At 32.7% G+C, this 15980-nt stretch overlaps 1 protein-coding gene across 1 annotated transcript in view; it reads left to right on the top strand.

Moving 5' to 3' along the window:
- LRP1B (LDL receptor related protein 1B) overlaps positions 1 to 15980 on the top strand; it is a gene marked incomplete at its 3' end in the record, with an annotated part of 1833965 nt that overhangs the window by 1616996 nt on the left and 200989 nt on the right. The window contains exons 62-66 of the mRNA XM_082841888.1: positions 697 to 845; positions 5366 to 5459; positions 9077 to 9193; positions 9309 to 9428; positions 10847 to 10966. Of these exons, the coding sequence (XP_082698014.1) occupies positions 697 to 845; positions 5366 to 5459; positions 9077 to 9193; positions 9309 to 9428; positions 10847 to 10966 (600 nt within the window). The remainder of the gene's footprint in view (positions 1 to 696; positions 846 to 5365; positions 5460 to 9076; positions 9194 to 9308; positions 9429 to 10846; positions 10967 to 15980) is intronic.

Below are 15980 nucleotides of genomic sequence, written 5' to 3'. Positions count from 1 at the left end.
AGAATAAATTCAGTTGATATCAAATACTGCTGTTAAGGGATATGGTTAGAAGCTCAATAATAGTACAAGAATTACTGATTTGTTGAAATCATATTAACCTGAAATGACATTAATACATGTAGTTGGAGAAGTGAAGATTGCATTCTTAAAATTATTTATTTACAAAATAGTTATAGGATCCTAGTTTCTGGACTGCTAGGTGAAAGGAACTATATTTATGTAGCTCTAAGGCTCTAAAAATGAGAACTGTATCAAGTTTGCTTAAGCATACGTCTAGTGGGAATTCTATCAGGCCATATGGAATAAAGTTTTGATTATTTTGCTACCCACTATACTATTACATGTAGGCCATCATTTCATTATTTTATTTTACATTTATATTTTTAAACCTGTGTATATACTCATACAAAATACTTTTAGTCTCTGTTTGTTTTTCTGATGGACACTTTTTTCCTACTAAAATACTTTCTATTGTGGAGATACATTCTTAAAATTATTTAATGATAAAATAAATGTCATAGGATGATGAGTAGAATTTTTAACAAAATAAAATTATATTTATAATCTTGATGAGTTCTTGATTACAACATTGTATTCAAATACAAGTTATGAAGCTTAAATGTCCTATCTCTCATCCCATATTATATTATTGGTCTTGATTATCCCATTCTGTTGTTGTTTCTTTCTCATCTGTAGTCTCCAAACATCTCTGTATGACAAATAATGGAGGTTGTAGTCATCTGTGCCTTTTAGCCCCTGGAAAGACTCACACCTGTGCATGTCCCACCAACTTCTATCTTGCAGCTGATAACAGGACTTGCTTATCCAACTGCACAGCCAGTCAGGTGAGTGGAGGTCTAGAAATCATTTCATGGCATGTATGAGCAAGTTGTTATAAAGGTTTTGCCTGTGTTTTGTTGATTCACGTAAACCGTTTTTGAAACATCATGTTTTTTGTTTGGCATAGCATTAGATAAACATTCCATACATTATAGAGAGGGTCACAGAGTAAGGGAAAAGCAATTTGATACATATTGTTAAAATGGGAATTTAGGAAGTACACGTAGAGGTTAAAAGGAAGACAAAAACAAAAATGAAAACCATTCTTACACTGATCCACACAGAATAATGGTGCAAATCGTAAGCAGGCATAGCAGAATCATCAGGGGAAATTTGACCTATTCCAAGATACCAGGGTGATTGAGGCATAGGGTTAAGACTAAGATATATGCAGTTTAAACAAAGAAAAAAATCTTCCTAGATAATCTGCTCTGTATCACCATCTCTACCTCTCTGTCATTCTTCAGAGTAAGTGATATGGAAAATATGTTTGTAAAAAGTAATTTTCTAGATATTTTTATTGAAAAATTATATGATCTAAATAATTTCCTTCTGAAATCTCTTTTTCTTCAAAATGTAGTTATTTTCAGTGAAGCTATTTCAGAAGTTAATTTTTCTACTTAATGGTAGTTGCATGGACTTTATTACTTTCAAAATTTGGACAAAAGTCATATGGCATTATAAAATTTAATTTTTTATATTTGAGTAACTATCTTGTTTAAGATAAAATTGTAAAGGAAATACGATTTGTTTTTTTAACATGACTAAATTTATTCTTAGAATTCTGTGTTTTGAATTTGCTGGTTTTCCAATTCTAGCAGTGACATCATAGCAAGAGACTGAATTTCTCTTAGGGTGTGCTTATTTTCAAAAAGAGAAGCTAATTCTAGCTCAACTTGCCTCTTAAGTTATGACTATGAGGCTCATACAATAAAGAACTATATAAACAAAAAAGATCCAACCTCTTCCAGGAAGCAGTATGTGTAGTGGTTAAGGGCATAGACTCTGAAGCCAGACTCACTTTGACCATACTCTGACTGCTTTAAATAAGCTGAATTACCTTGGCTTTGTTACTTAACTACTTGATGCCTCAGTTTTCTCATCTTTTAAATGGGATTGATAATATTTCCAGGCCACCGTTATGAAAATTACATGGGAAAAGTTCCTGGGTCATAGTAAGTGTTGTTGTTATTACCCTAGCCCTCTAGTGCAAGTAGAATATACTTGAGTATGTGTGCAATTAGTGTGAGCTGCCATCAGGAGGTTCTGATGTCTAGTTGAAAGCACAGGTCACAGTCTCTTTTTTCTTTACAACTGTGTTGTTTTAATTATAGTCTCCTAAGTATTTATGTGAACAAAATTCATTATTTTTAGAGAACTAGCAATTTGTCACTATGGGAGGTAAAATAAGCAAACTAGAGGTAAAATTTAAGGGAGAAGTCACATCTTTAAAAATTTTTTAATTATAATTTCTGTTAATTTTGTTTAGTTTAGACAGATTTTCAATTTAACCTCTGGGTTATTCTGAAATAACCTCTGTTCTCTTGATTTGGAGCAGACCAGGGTCACTCTGCTGAGGCCCAGCACTGAGGCTATAGGTAACTTAGTGGAAATGACACCTGCCTAAGCCCCTTACAGTGTAGTGAGCCTCATTAGCTGACTGGAAATAAAGTAAAGCCAAAGGATGTTTGACACACAGATGAAATCTCAAACAGCAGGACATAGATAGTAAAACATCAGCCTCACTGTAGTCATAAAAGGAATAAGATGTTTCAAATTATTAAATAAGAAAAACCTAGGATTGTATGTATTCAAAGGCAAAAAGTCTGATCAGTCAATTAAATGAAAACTTAAATCAACCTAGAAAAGTATTATTCATATAACTAAATTACCTCTCAATTTGGTACCAGTGATAACATGACTAAAATATTTATAATTTTTCATATACCCCCAATAGTGTTTTGCATGAATTAAAAAAATAAGCAATAGCAAGACAGTACAGTAACAACAGAATGTTATGGATCAGATATCTTTGTTTTCAATACTTCCTGAAAAAAACAGTTATCACTTCATTTGTCTCATTTTTAAGAAAAAAGTTAACGAAGAGTAACATCTCAGCTAACACAATCAAGTAGTGGTTGTCCCTGTAAGTCCTGTGGTTTATGCAGTCATTTTATCTCCGATTCTTTTCTGATACAATGGGAGGAAAAAAAGATCTACTGTATACTTCTTGGAGAAAAGTCAGTTCATAGCACAATTTTTAGTGAGGTAGATATTAAAATGAAGTGAATAATTTATGTACTTCAGAATCATATCATTAAGCATTCTGATAAAAAATATTGCATTTTAAATTTATCTTACTAAGGGATTTGGGGTTTATCATCTAATTACTGCAGCCAACTATACACCCCCAAATATTACTGATTTTTAACAAAATAGGCAAATCACACCGATAAGAATTCTATTAGGATTGGAAATGAACATATGAAAATCTGGTAAAAATCAAGGTTAGGTCCAATTCTTGTGGCACAAATCATTTCAAATATTACATTTAAATCATTTTAATTAGAAAACTATAAAAGTAAATTTAAAATGAATTTACTTATTTTTAAGTGGAGACTCTTCCTGTTTTGAGTAAACTTCACTATATGTAGGATTTGCATTTTATCCATGTACCCACTTAGTAGACATGCATTTAAGAGTTTCTTTATAGCTTCTTCTTGTGGGTGATGATTGCAGTCTGCAATTTATTTTATGAAGCTATTAGTCTTGGAGAGCATTTACCACGAAGAATGTTTTGTATTTATGTTTAGCATTTATCTTTTCAAAGCTACTGTATTTAAGTATGAAAAAAAAGCCCAGACACAAAATAGAAGAAATCTTCCTCTGAGAGTAATGAATAAAATATGGATTAGCATAAAGAGTAATAATAAATATATTTTACCCTGGCCTTCCCTTAACTCAAAACACTTTTATGTCCTTATTAAAAATGAAATGGTGAGCAAAATCATTGTGTCATCATCTATCATTCCAACAGTGGGTGTTTATTTAAATCAGAAATATTTAGTAAAATTAAACATATGTGTAAATATATGTAAATTTTAAAATATTTTTAATATTAAAAATTTAGATATTTTTCAAATCTTGATTGGAAAGACTTTGAATACACTCAGGAGACTTGAAATCATCTTACTTATATACTTTGATATACTGTAATGACTGGAAATGTTTAATGTTCACGGCAATTGCTTTCAGAGTAAGCCTTATATCCCCAGACAATCACTATCTATCAAAGTAATATTTTTCTTTTGGTAATTTATGAAAGCCATAACAAACATGACCACAGGCTAAGTAAATATGGGAAAATCAGTTGAACAGGGAGATCTTCCCTTGGATTCACAGTGCTCTATTCCCTCTTACAGTGCCACTGGCAAAAAACTTACTCTCTTATTTAAAATATATATATATATATATATATATATATATATATATATATATATAAAAATCTACCCTGAATCAGCTCCATGATATCCAGATAGGTTCAGTAAAGGCTAGCATCACAGTCTGTCTTACTTGAAGACAGTAGCAGTATTTTAAATGAACAAATTTTTAGCTTGCTAATCCATTTTCATTAGAGCAAATTGAACCTAGGTTATATATTTCTATGTTACAAATCTGCCTGGCATGCAACATGCTAAGATAAATGTCATCTTGCTTTTAGTCACTCACATGAGAATTACAGCAAAAACACTTCAAAAAGAAAATGAATACATTTTAGAAAATACCTAATATTTTCAATTTCAGAAGAAGAAAAAAAATTGAAGTACTAGAAGAAATCTACTAAATTTAACTATCGCTTGTTTTTATTCACGGCAACTATTTCAGATGCATGTGCTCTCTGTATGGAAAGTGTGATTTTCTTTAGATTCTTCTATCTTACGAGGGTACGTTTGGAACTGAATGTTACTGAGAAAAGGATAAGTTGTGGTCTGAGATCTAAGATTGGCTGAACTTTCTCGGTCACTGTGTATGGTTGGCCAGTGAAGTTAGCAGGAACAATAATTCAAATTAATTAAATTAGTTAAATTAATTCAAATTAACTAAATGAATTCAACTCAATACCTCTTCCTGGTATCTCTGATGATTTTTAGCCCTACTCAGTGTTCAGCAAAAGTTTTCTGTAGCGGGACAGGTAATAACTATTTGAGGCTTTGTGAACCACATGGTCTGTGTAGCAGTACTAAACTGTTGTGGTGAGAAAGCAGCTGTAGACAATAAGTAAATTCATGAGCTTGTCTTTGCTCAGGAAATTTCACCAGGTTTTCCTGAACAGTGTGCTTTCCTGGATGGTCATTTTGCTGCTTGTTGTGCACTTATTCTCCATTGTGGAATGCTCTAAGACTACCACAGTTCACATTTGCAGCAAGAGAGTAGGCTAGGCTGCTCTGCCCTAGTGAGTTTTTAAATATCCGTTACATATGAGTAGCGTTCTTTAATCTTTATTTTTTTTCCCTTTATTTCAAAGTTTCGTTGCAAAACTGATAAATGTATTCCATTCTGGTGGAAATGTGACACCGTGGATGACTGTGGTGATGGATCTGACGAACCAGATGACTGTCGTGAGTACACTGGCAGATGCAGGAATTTAGAATTTAGAGCTCCTTACGTCCCAGACCTGGAAAATTGAAGCTAGATCTTAAGTATTGCCTTCTGATAGCTTTCAAAAATTGAAACAGAAAGGTTTTATGTCAGTAGTTTAAAATACAGCAAAAATTGTTGCAATGTCTTGTGTATGTCTCTGATCACTATTACATCCACAATGACACCATCAGCACTTTGTATTCGTCATCTCTTTCTCAATTTTTTTTTACTTGTAGAATAACTAAACTCTGCATGTAGCAATCAGGAGAGTAAAAATCAGCATGATTTTGACTTAAGATATCATTAAATCAGAAGCAAAAATGGGCAAGTTTTCAGAATGCCACTCAATGACTGAAATCTTGACTTTAAGGGATACAGTCCTTCAACTTTTCTGTCAGTATTAAAATACTGAAAATACCTTAAAAGTCAGATTTTTCCAATGTAAGTCATTAGTTGGCTGTTAGTCAATTTAGTATGCTCTTAGTAGTTGCCTTAAAGTGACTACCAATTATGTCTTGACATTTGACTGTCATTGGCATGGTTAGGTGCTATTTTTTTAAGCTATCTTTGGTAACCTAGGTTGTAATGGACAATCAGCAGACTTTTCCTTGTTAGCCTTTTATAGTTCACTCCATGGGTCACTCTAATACTGTCCTGTCAACTTGAAGATGCTTGTAGTCAATCATGATAATTCCTCAACATCCCAGTAGATGGTTGCCTTGATTTGGTCTTGACAGTTGAGTTCAAGATCCTTAGGCTTGCACTAAAGAAAGAAGTATACTGTCTTAGTGAAAGCCAGCTACTTTCTGCTACAGAACTTTCCACCACATAATTACAAAGCTGTTTCAAACTTAGGACCTCTAGATAATTACTTGGATGAGCTGTATTCCACCTCTCTGGTCACTACCAAGTATATCAAACATTTGAAGTTTTTTCACATATCTCATTTATATGTTTAAAATCAGTAAATAATATATTCAGTGAGAAGGAAAAAGTTTTAAAAGTCATTGCTTTTCTAATATTATTTTTGTTTCTGAAAGGTCCATTGCCCTTTGATTTTTTTTAATAAAGTTTTTGTTTTCACTGTGATGGACAGTATATGAAGAGTAGTATCTGTATGACATAGGTATACTATTATGCCTGAATTATTCTTAAGTTACTGAATTAAAAAAATATCAAGGAATAAGAAATTATGGTGGCCAATGGAGATTTACACAATCAAGTTTATTAATTTTCTCACAATAAACTGTTCTGTGATATAGTAAAGTAAATACAACTTATTTTTGTAATTTATAGAAATAAGAATGAATATGTTACTTTAGTTCTCATATTAAGATGACCTTTCCTGCCCAGATTTACTAAAGTGTTTTTTGAGGAATTATCCCCATAATGACCTGCAGATAAAGTCAGTAGCACCCAGTGCTCTCCCTTCTAAAATATTTACAGTTCCTGAACTCTAATTTTAATCTTGACTGGAATTTCATGCTGTATCCAAACTCATATGAAAAATTAACTACAGCTTTAGTATAACACACTTTTTACATTTACCCACTTTCAGAATATTTGGTGAACAAATATAACTTTAATGACTTTTGAAGGGAACCAAAGAGGCATCTGGTATCTAAGAGTCTCTGTATGATCCTTATCCTGGTTAAATACCAATACTAAGTGTTTTTATTGGTGACATTATCTCTGTGATATTTTAGTAAATGATCTATTTCTTGGAGTTGATGGGTTAACAGCTTGAACATCTGTAGGCATGACACTATTTTGAGAGTCATGGTGAGGTGGAAAATGATGTACGTGTGTCTGTCAAGTGTTTAGACTTCATTTTTGAGTAGCTGCATCATCAAAATTTGCAGGTATTGAGAGCCACTGACAATACCTATAATTTCACCTGAAAAAGCAGCAAAGCTTGATACCAGGTTCATATACCTTCATACTGCAATAATGTTATTTATGGAAATATAGTTGAGTGATGCATCAAGAATTCTCTGGCATCATAAGTTTGTAATTATATTTCCTATAATACCCTAATGCATCAAGGATCATTCTAGAGACACATTTAAAGGTCACATAGGCTTCCTAGTTATTTAACAGACATTGGAACTCCTTTAATATTTACAACCCTTCTTACGGAAAAGTTTTGGACAACCTCACTTGTAATGGACAAGGTGACTGTGGGGATGAGGAAGATGAAAGGGACTGTCATAAGTCACCTCAAAATGTTCTGTCCTGTCTTACTTCTGACTCTGAACTGAAATTGGTCTAAAAATTACTATCCATACACCATAAGTTCATAAAGTGTTGAAAAATACAACAGCAATTATGCGCAAAGAAATATTAAAGGAACTCGTATATAAAGCAACAGGAAATAGAGGAAATGCATGTTTAGATCATGAGAAAATTAAGGATCGCCCAGTTTAAACATTTAGTGTGATTAATTAATAAATGTTGTAAATTGAAGGTAAATGATGTTCAACATTTTAGAACTCACTTCTATGGAAGCCATGCATATATTGAGGTTTTTTTCCATGTTAAGAAAATTTTAATTAATATTTTAATTATAAAAGCGTAATTTATCTTCCAAAGGAAGTTCAAAATATAATTTATTAATGTTTGATTGACCGATTTGAACTAATAAACAGCATACTATTAATCTCAAAATCAGTGATTAGTAACACACATTAGGATCATCAGTGAAAAGATAAGTGTTTATTGCAAGTTGTGAGAAGACTTCAGAGTCAGATGTGGATTTAAACTTCAACTCCGGCATTTGAAACTTGTATATTCTTGGGTGAATTATTAGAATCCATGAGACTTACTTTCCTCATTTATAAAATGGTCATGGTGATCCCAAGGTGAGAAGTTTATAATGAGATTCAATTAGTAACTATATGTGAAAGAACCTAGCCCAGTGCATGATAAAAAGTAGATAGACAATAGATCCTACTTTATTGTTATTATTGCTTAAATAAACTCAAAGGATATAGCAAAAACTGCTTTACCATGTAGGAGATATTTATTATAACATACGTATGGTATATAAAAATCTTTACTAGTTATGACATTGTCCTTATATATTAATAAGATTATAGGAATAAATATCAATAATTCTGATTTAAAATGTGATAGTTATAGAAAGTATTTGCTTTAAGGAATGCTGGGGAATATGTATTGAGGGCAGATATTTCTCTCAACACATTACAGGCAGCAAAGTGATCAAATAAATAATTTTTTAAGTGATATTGGAATAACTTTTTAAAAAAATCACAATGAACTGTGCTCTGCCACTCAATACCATGTCTTTGAAATGAGGAGAAATTTAAATGTTTTAAATATATATATTTATATTTATATGTTGTTAATATCTTTCTTCTTACTGTTAGTTTATAAAATCTAATCTGGAGGCCATCTGAGCTGCTCAAAGCTTAACTGCACATCTGAAACTAATAGCTCTCTGGATGTGAGACATTCACATTGTGCTGTAGGATATGTTTAATATAATAAATATGTTGAATGTCAGAAAAACTCTGTTTAAGAAGTCATGAGCTAAGATTGTCATTCCACGATACCTATATGTTTCCTCCTCTAGCGGAATTTAAATGTCAGCCAGGCCGATTTCAGTGTGGAACTGGGCTCTGTGCTCTGCCCGCTTTCATCTGTGATGGAGAGAATGACTGTGGGGACAATTCTGATGAACTCAACTGTGGTAGGTGATTACATTCTTAACTAAGGAACACGAATCTAATTCTTAACTGATTATGTCTGCACTGATTTAAATTCAGACACAGGCTTTAGCCCACATTTTTTGTTCTCTCTTTTAGACACACATGTCTGCCTCTCAGGTCAGTTCAAGTGTACCAAGAACCAGAAATGCATCCCAGTAAACCTCAGATGCAATGGGCAGGATGACTGTGGAGATGAGGAAGATGAAAGGGACTGTCGTAAGTCACCTCCAACTGTTCACTCTGACCTCTGACTCCCAACTGAAATTGGTCTAAAGATTATTATTGTTCACCATGAATTTATACAGTGTGGAAAATATAACTGCAATGATGGGCAAATAATTCCAACTAGATGTCTATTGGGATGGTTAAGAAACTCTGTATAAAAATATATAGAAAATTAAAACATGGGTGATCTTTACTTAAAAGCTACCTGGAGATTATTACAAACATGAAAAAACATGCATTCATCCACATCATCCTTAAGAGAAGCAGCAAAACCAAATTACAGGTGATTATGGTGCATTTTTTAAAAATATAGATTTTTTTTTTACCATATTAAGTAGCTGCAGGTAATTTTCTTCTGTTGATTTAATTAGTTACTTGAAATCAACTCCATTTTAATTAGAGATTTTTTTCCTTAATAATAACATATTGAATGTATGATAAGAAACAAAAATCTGGACAAAATAACCTAACAAAAATCACTTGTTAAAAACTGTAAGTAATACTCCTTCTAATGTATCTTAACAAGCTACTTCAAAAGACAATTGTAAAATAATTTTAATTCTGTTCACGTTTTATTTCAATCTCCCATGAAAAATAAATATACATAAAATGGGAGACAGAACAATTTACATCATATACATACATGCACATAGGCAGGCAGGCACATACACACATACACGTACATACACACACAGGATCTGAACCATAGTGCACCTGTCAAGTTCAAGCTTTCAGCAGAACTGCTGTCAACATTTCTGTCTTACTGAAGTTTTATTTTAATCCTCTAAAAGTTTTCTTAGTAAATAATGTGCAGTCATCCAGCAATTTGATTAAGATGGTACATTCAGAATAAAGTCAGTACCAGTTCTTTATGGTTAGAGATTCTAGAAGCTGATCCATTAAACTGACTAAGATTTGTGAAGCAGTTTATAGTTTGAGTCAGATGTTCACCTCTTCCGTCAAAATCTCAACACAACTAGAGGTTTTGATAAATTCTGTGCCTTTCTTTTTCTCATTCACTAATATCTTCTGATTTTAGTCTTTTTCTATTTACAAAAATGCCTATGTGTAAATTCTTATATTTATTTATCTGAAAAAAATTATTTTGAAAGACCCTGAATCCTTTATTTTTTAATTAGTTTCAAGATATCTAATCAAGGGGGGGTGGTTTTGAAAACTCTGATTTTTATCAAATGCATCATTTGCAGAAATATGTTTTATTTATTTATACTAGAACAGGTAATAGGAATACACTATAGATAATTAAAAGTTAAAACTTATCACCTTCAGGGTCTTATTAATTAAAAGATGATACATTTTCAATTGATTAACTTAAAAATTTGTTTTTTAATTAGAATGTCTATTTTTGTCCAAAGCTACATTTTAATAATAGATGCTTTCCTCTTAAGCCGAAAACAGCTGCTCTCCAGACTATTTCCAGTGTAAAACTACCAAACATTGTATTTCCAAGCTGTGGGTTTGCGACGAGGATCCAGACTGTGCAGACGCATCAGATGAGGCCAACTGCGGTAAGTGTTTTGTGATGGTGGATCCTACCTCTTGCATTTGTATCATCATCTGAGATGGCCATAGTGAAATGAATTTGAACACAATTCTGATACAACTAGGGCCTAACGTGCGAATGTTTTTCCTCTGTGCTCCCAGAGTCAATAACCTCAGGTTAGCTATTTTAGAAAAAGCATGGAGGGGTAAGGCAAAAGGGTTAAGTATTGCTTTAGCATAAGTCAAAACTGTTTCTAAAAAGACAGATCTGAAAGGTAAGATAAAACTGTCTTCTTATGTTAGCGTATGCACATGCTATTAGCATTTAATGAATAGAAACAATAAAACATTTTCATATTGTTCGAGGCTTCATTTTTCTCCTTAAATATGATTGTTCATTTATTCAATGATTATTGTTCATTCTTAAACATGGTGGGGAAAAAGAAAAAAGATAACAAAGGCATCTGTTCTGTTTTAGTAGATGACAGCAATCATTTAAGTTAGCATGTTTCTGAAACATTAATATTTTCACTTAAGATCAATTATTTTATTTACAGTCATTATTACTTAACATTGCAGAAATGGAGAACATATGTATTCATTTTTGTTTAATGCATTTGATTCTATCCTGAATATGTCAACAGTGGGACAGAAATAAAGTAATAGTTGTCATGTGTAACTCATTTTTTTCAACATTTATGAAACATTAATTGAGGCTATTTTTTAGGTGACTGCACCAAACTTGGCATTGTTATGGAAGCAAAAAAGCATTTAATCTAGTAATTGATTAGAAAAGACAGAGTTTGTCCAAACTAAGGACAGAACCTTCAGGCTTCTTAGAAAAAATTGTCTTAAATGCATTTGCTAGATTCCACCCTACTGTTAATTAGCTCTTCTGGGAGAAATCAAAATGATGAAAATCATTTAAGTTCTTTGAAATTCCATTATATTGAACAATATTCATGAGCTATATGTATAATCACAGGCAACAATACTTCATTGAGAGTTTTTTTTCTGATACTGTCTCTATGTAACTGTGTCTTCAGGACATGCAATCAGTATGGCTTATCACTTTATAGTATCATAAAACCACCATTTCTCACTTTGTGGAATTGACCTTCATAATCAATTCACAAAGCATCAAACCACATCCATCACCAGTTTGTCCATAACACTTATCAAGGACTTTTGCAGACGAGTTTATATTACTGGGTATTTTGCTCTCTTGTCTTTTGTATTTTTGTTTACCAAAGCAACATGGAATAATGACTTATATTAGCTATCTGAAAAATTTCTTGGATGAAATTTTTTTTTCTCCATTTTACTCTTCTTCCTCATCACTTTGATGTGCTTTAACTGTTTTGGTATGTTACACCGTTCAAACTGATAATTATTAATCATCATAATAAGAATAATGCCTAATATTTATGTGGTGTTTACCATATGGCCCAAGAAATGCGTTAAAGGCTTTATAGTGATTACTTCATTTAATCTCCTTATTATCCCTATTTTATGGTTGAGGAAAATGAGATCCAAGGAGTAACTTACCCCAAATCCTACAGCTAACAAGTGGCATAACTGGAACTTGAATCCAGCGTTATTTGACACCAAAGCCTCTGCTCTATGACCATAACATGAATCCACATCATTTTTTCTATATAAAAAGAAAATATTTAAATATTTTCTGTTATAAAATTATATAGAATTCTCCTAGCCACAATTATTGCTTTAAGTTCCAGACCAGTATACAAATATATACATACATACAGAAAATGGGGGAAAGGATGAATAAGGGTTACCATTTAATGTATCTTAAACCCACTCTAAAATGTTACCGTGGACAGGTGCTAATTTAACTTAAAGAAACTTCTTCTACATCATATTTTAGCATGGCATTTGTCAACCCTTATTTTTGAAGGAGCTAAAAGACCACCTCTTTCCCCTTTCTTCTGTCTTCAATACATATATAAATGCCATGTATTTTTGCTAATTCTTTTAACACCCTTGTGGGATAGTTCCTCATTTGATGCTTTATTGAGTGGGAAAGAAACATAACACTCCTTAAAGATTAACCCTATCAAGCCAAGGCCTTATTATTTGAATCTGAGTTACATGTTTCTTTGTGGGTGAGAATGGGCCTTGTCTAGAAGAAGGGATGTGTTTCACTATTTCACATGTCAAGTGGCCTAGCAGGTTGTAGTGTAGACTTGCATTAAATGCTGTTGAGAAACTGGCCCATTCGTTGTTGCAAAACCTCCATTTGCAACCCATTTTTATTTCAGTTGCCTTCTGTACTTTCTTAGCCCAGTGCTCAGTTTAGGAGGAGATTCTTTTTTATTCTTGGAGTTCACCTAGCCCTTACATCTTATTTTTCAGCACCAATATTTGTATTTATCTATAGTTTTATATCTAATTGTTTTCTGTCAGTTCTAAAGTTCCAGGATTATAATTTGTTTTACCTTGACCTAAATTAAACAGTTTGGTTTGCTTTGCTTTTAATTGTGTAAATAAAACCAATGTAGAAGCACACATACAAGGGAGAGGGAGAGGGAGAGACAGTCACTATAGAAAAGCCTAACAAAACAGAGCACAGTAACTTAACACAAACACAGTACACATGTAGTATAGGGAACTAAATAACCAGTAATGTGCAAATATTTTAAAAATTATTTGATTTTTATATTTACCAAAATACCACATGTTTATTGCAGTCAGCCCAGTGTAACTTTTGAGATCTTACGAGTACTTGCAAATTTAACAGCTAATGCTCAATATTTGTAAAAAATTGTATGGTAATCATTTCCAGGTTAGCATAAGGAGGCTTTGAAATCACTTTGAATAGATGTAGATTAAATATAGTTTAGGAGTCTTTGTCCAGTAATCTAGTCGTGGTGAGACTTTGAATTTAAAAATTAAATTAACTGCATAATTTCCCATCTTATTATGGCTAGATTTTGAGATGGTTGTATTTGAGTCCATTAAAGCTACATTTGGCATGTTTGGATTTAAATTGAAAAATATTTTAAAACACCTTTTAATTCTATTTTTGTATAAATATAGATTTAAATCTATGCTACCTTCACAGTTGTAGCAGGATACAGTGGGCCTGTCTTATCCACAGGTTCCACATCAGCAGATCTGGAAAGGCCGACTGTACTAAGCTATTTTGTCTAAGGGACTTGAGCATCCATGGATTTTGGTATCCGTAGCGATCCTGGAACCAATCCCCTGTGGATACCAAGGAAGACTGTAGTTTTAACTTTGTTTTATGAGTTGTTAATAGTTATTATAAAATTATTTCTTTTTGCCTGAGGTTGTTTATTCTTTCCTCACTCTATGCCCAAATAAAAGAAAGCTTCTTAAAACGTAGATATACACACTTCTACTAGACTATCGATGTTAACTACTCTTAGAAGGCTGTTACACTATTTATTACGATATTGGGCCAGTGCCACATTTGAATGCCTGACCACAATCAGTAGACTACTCCAACTGTGGCAGCTCTGGGCTTTTCATTAAGAATCTCAGTTTCAAACTTTCTTCACCTTCTGCCTGCCATTTTCTATTTTAGGAATGAAATGAGCATTTAGGGATTTGACGGATCTGTACTAGATTCATAATTCTTTGTAACAGAGTTGAAACTTTCTGCAATTTGACTCTCATAAGGTGATATCAGAATATGTCTTTCCATTATGTTCTCTCTCCCTGTTTTATAGTTTAGATTCTCAGTGCCCTAGATCCCTATGAAACATCCTTTTCATCAGTTTTATGCCTGGGCTTTCCTGGTCAGCTATGAACTCACCACTCTGCTCTCTAGAGTCGGCTGTTTGTGCTGCCACATCTCTCCTCCCTGTGGTCTCATTTCCTGCTTTCTTCTCCTACATCATTTCTGTGTCATCAAAGAGAGTCTTGCTTTCACGCTGGTTCAGAGTCATTTGCTGCTTTTGAACAGTCTTGATTTATAACCAACCTGCTGCTTGGCTAATTATTTTTACTTAATGCAGTCGTTATAATCACACTAGCTGGGGCTTGTGAAAGGAACTTGAGCTTCCTACAGTAGCTTTGTACTTTCCACAGCCTGGATTTCAAGCATGACACTGAACACACTCAAACCAAAAGACAGAACCCATCAATGCTTGCTTTTATTCTCCCTTAAATGTCTGATGAGGAAATTTGAATTGGGTTACTCAAGCTATGAGAATATAAGAAAAAATAATATTTTTTAAGTTAAAGCAAGTGTAATACATATTAAATTATAAGATATTTCAAACACAAAGACTTGCACAGAAAGTTACACAATTATATACCTGTACCATTTTTAATAGACTTTAACATTTGGTCTAAGATATCTCTTAAAACATTTAAATCCCTACAATAACAGATTTATAGCAGTACATAGGAAGCCTACATATTAGATGCTGTATTAAAAAAAAAGTATGAAATGTAGAACTTGAAAAATTTGCCTGCTTTTACCTACTTTTAGAACAAAAATATGTGTGTTTCTTTCAGTTTATAAGATTCTGTTCACATATCTTTTGGGCTGGCAATTTCCTTAGTGGATATTCTGTCATTTATATTTTCAGGTGTTATTTAATGTTGTTTAGTACCATGTATATAGGATTATACTGTATATTAATGAATGAAAGTAGGTAAAATGGAAGATTGTATTGCCTCTTCTCAACAGCAACACCTGATAATGCACCTCTATGTAGAAGGTACTTTTGTTTATTCCTTTAAGAAAACTTAGATTTGTGCTTATATGTTAAGATCAGTTTGAGGATCCAAGTGGTATCAGACTTTGTTTACAAAAAGACTATCCATTTTCAGCCATTAACATTTCAGGACAAAATACAGTAATGCGTAAAAAATGACCTATTGTAGAGTTGTGACTGTAACATTTAATAGCTTTGTGATGTGTATGTAGGGGACAGATGTGGTATAGATGATGATTCTGATAACCATACTTATTCTCCAGTCAGTGTTAGATTCAATGCCTGGGCTGCAAAGCCTCTGGGCTAGATTTTTTATGTCATCAGGCCA

The sequence above is a fragment of the Leucopleurus acutus genome (genome assembly GCF_964270905.1).
Source record: "Leucopleurus acutus genome assembly, chromosome: 6".
NCBI classification, from domain to species: domain Eukaryota; kingdom Metazoa; phylum Chordata; class Mammalia; order Artiodactyla; family Delphinidae; genus Leucopleurus; species Leucopleurus acutus.
This window is presented reverse-complemented; position numbering and strand designations above follow the sequence as displayed.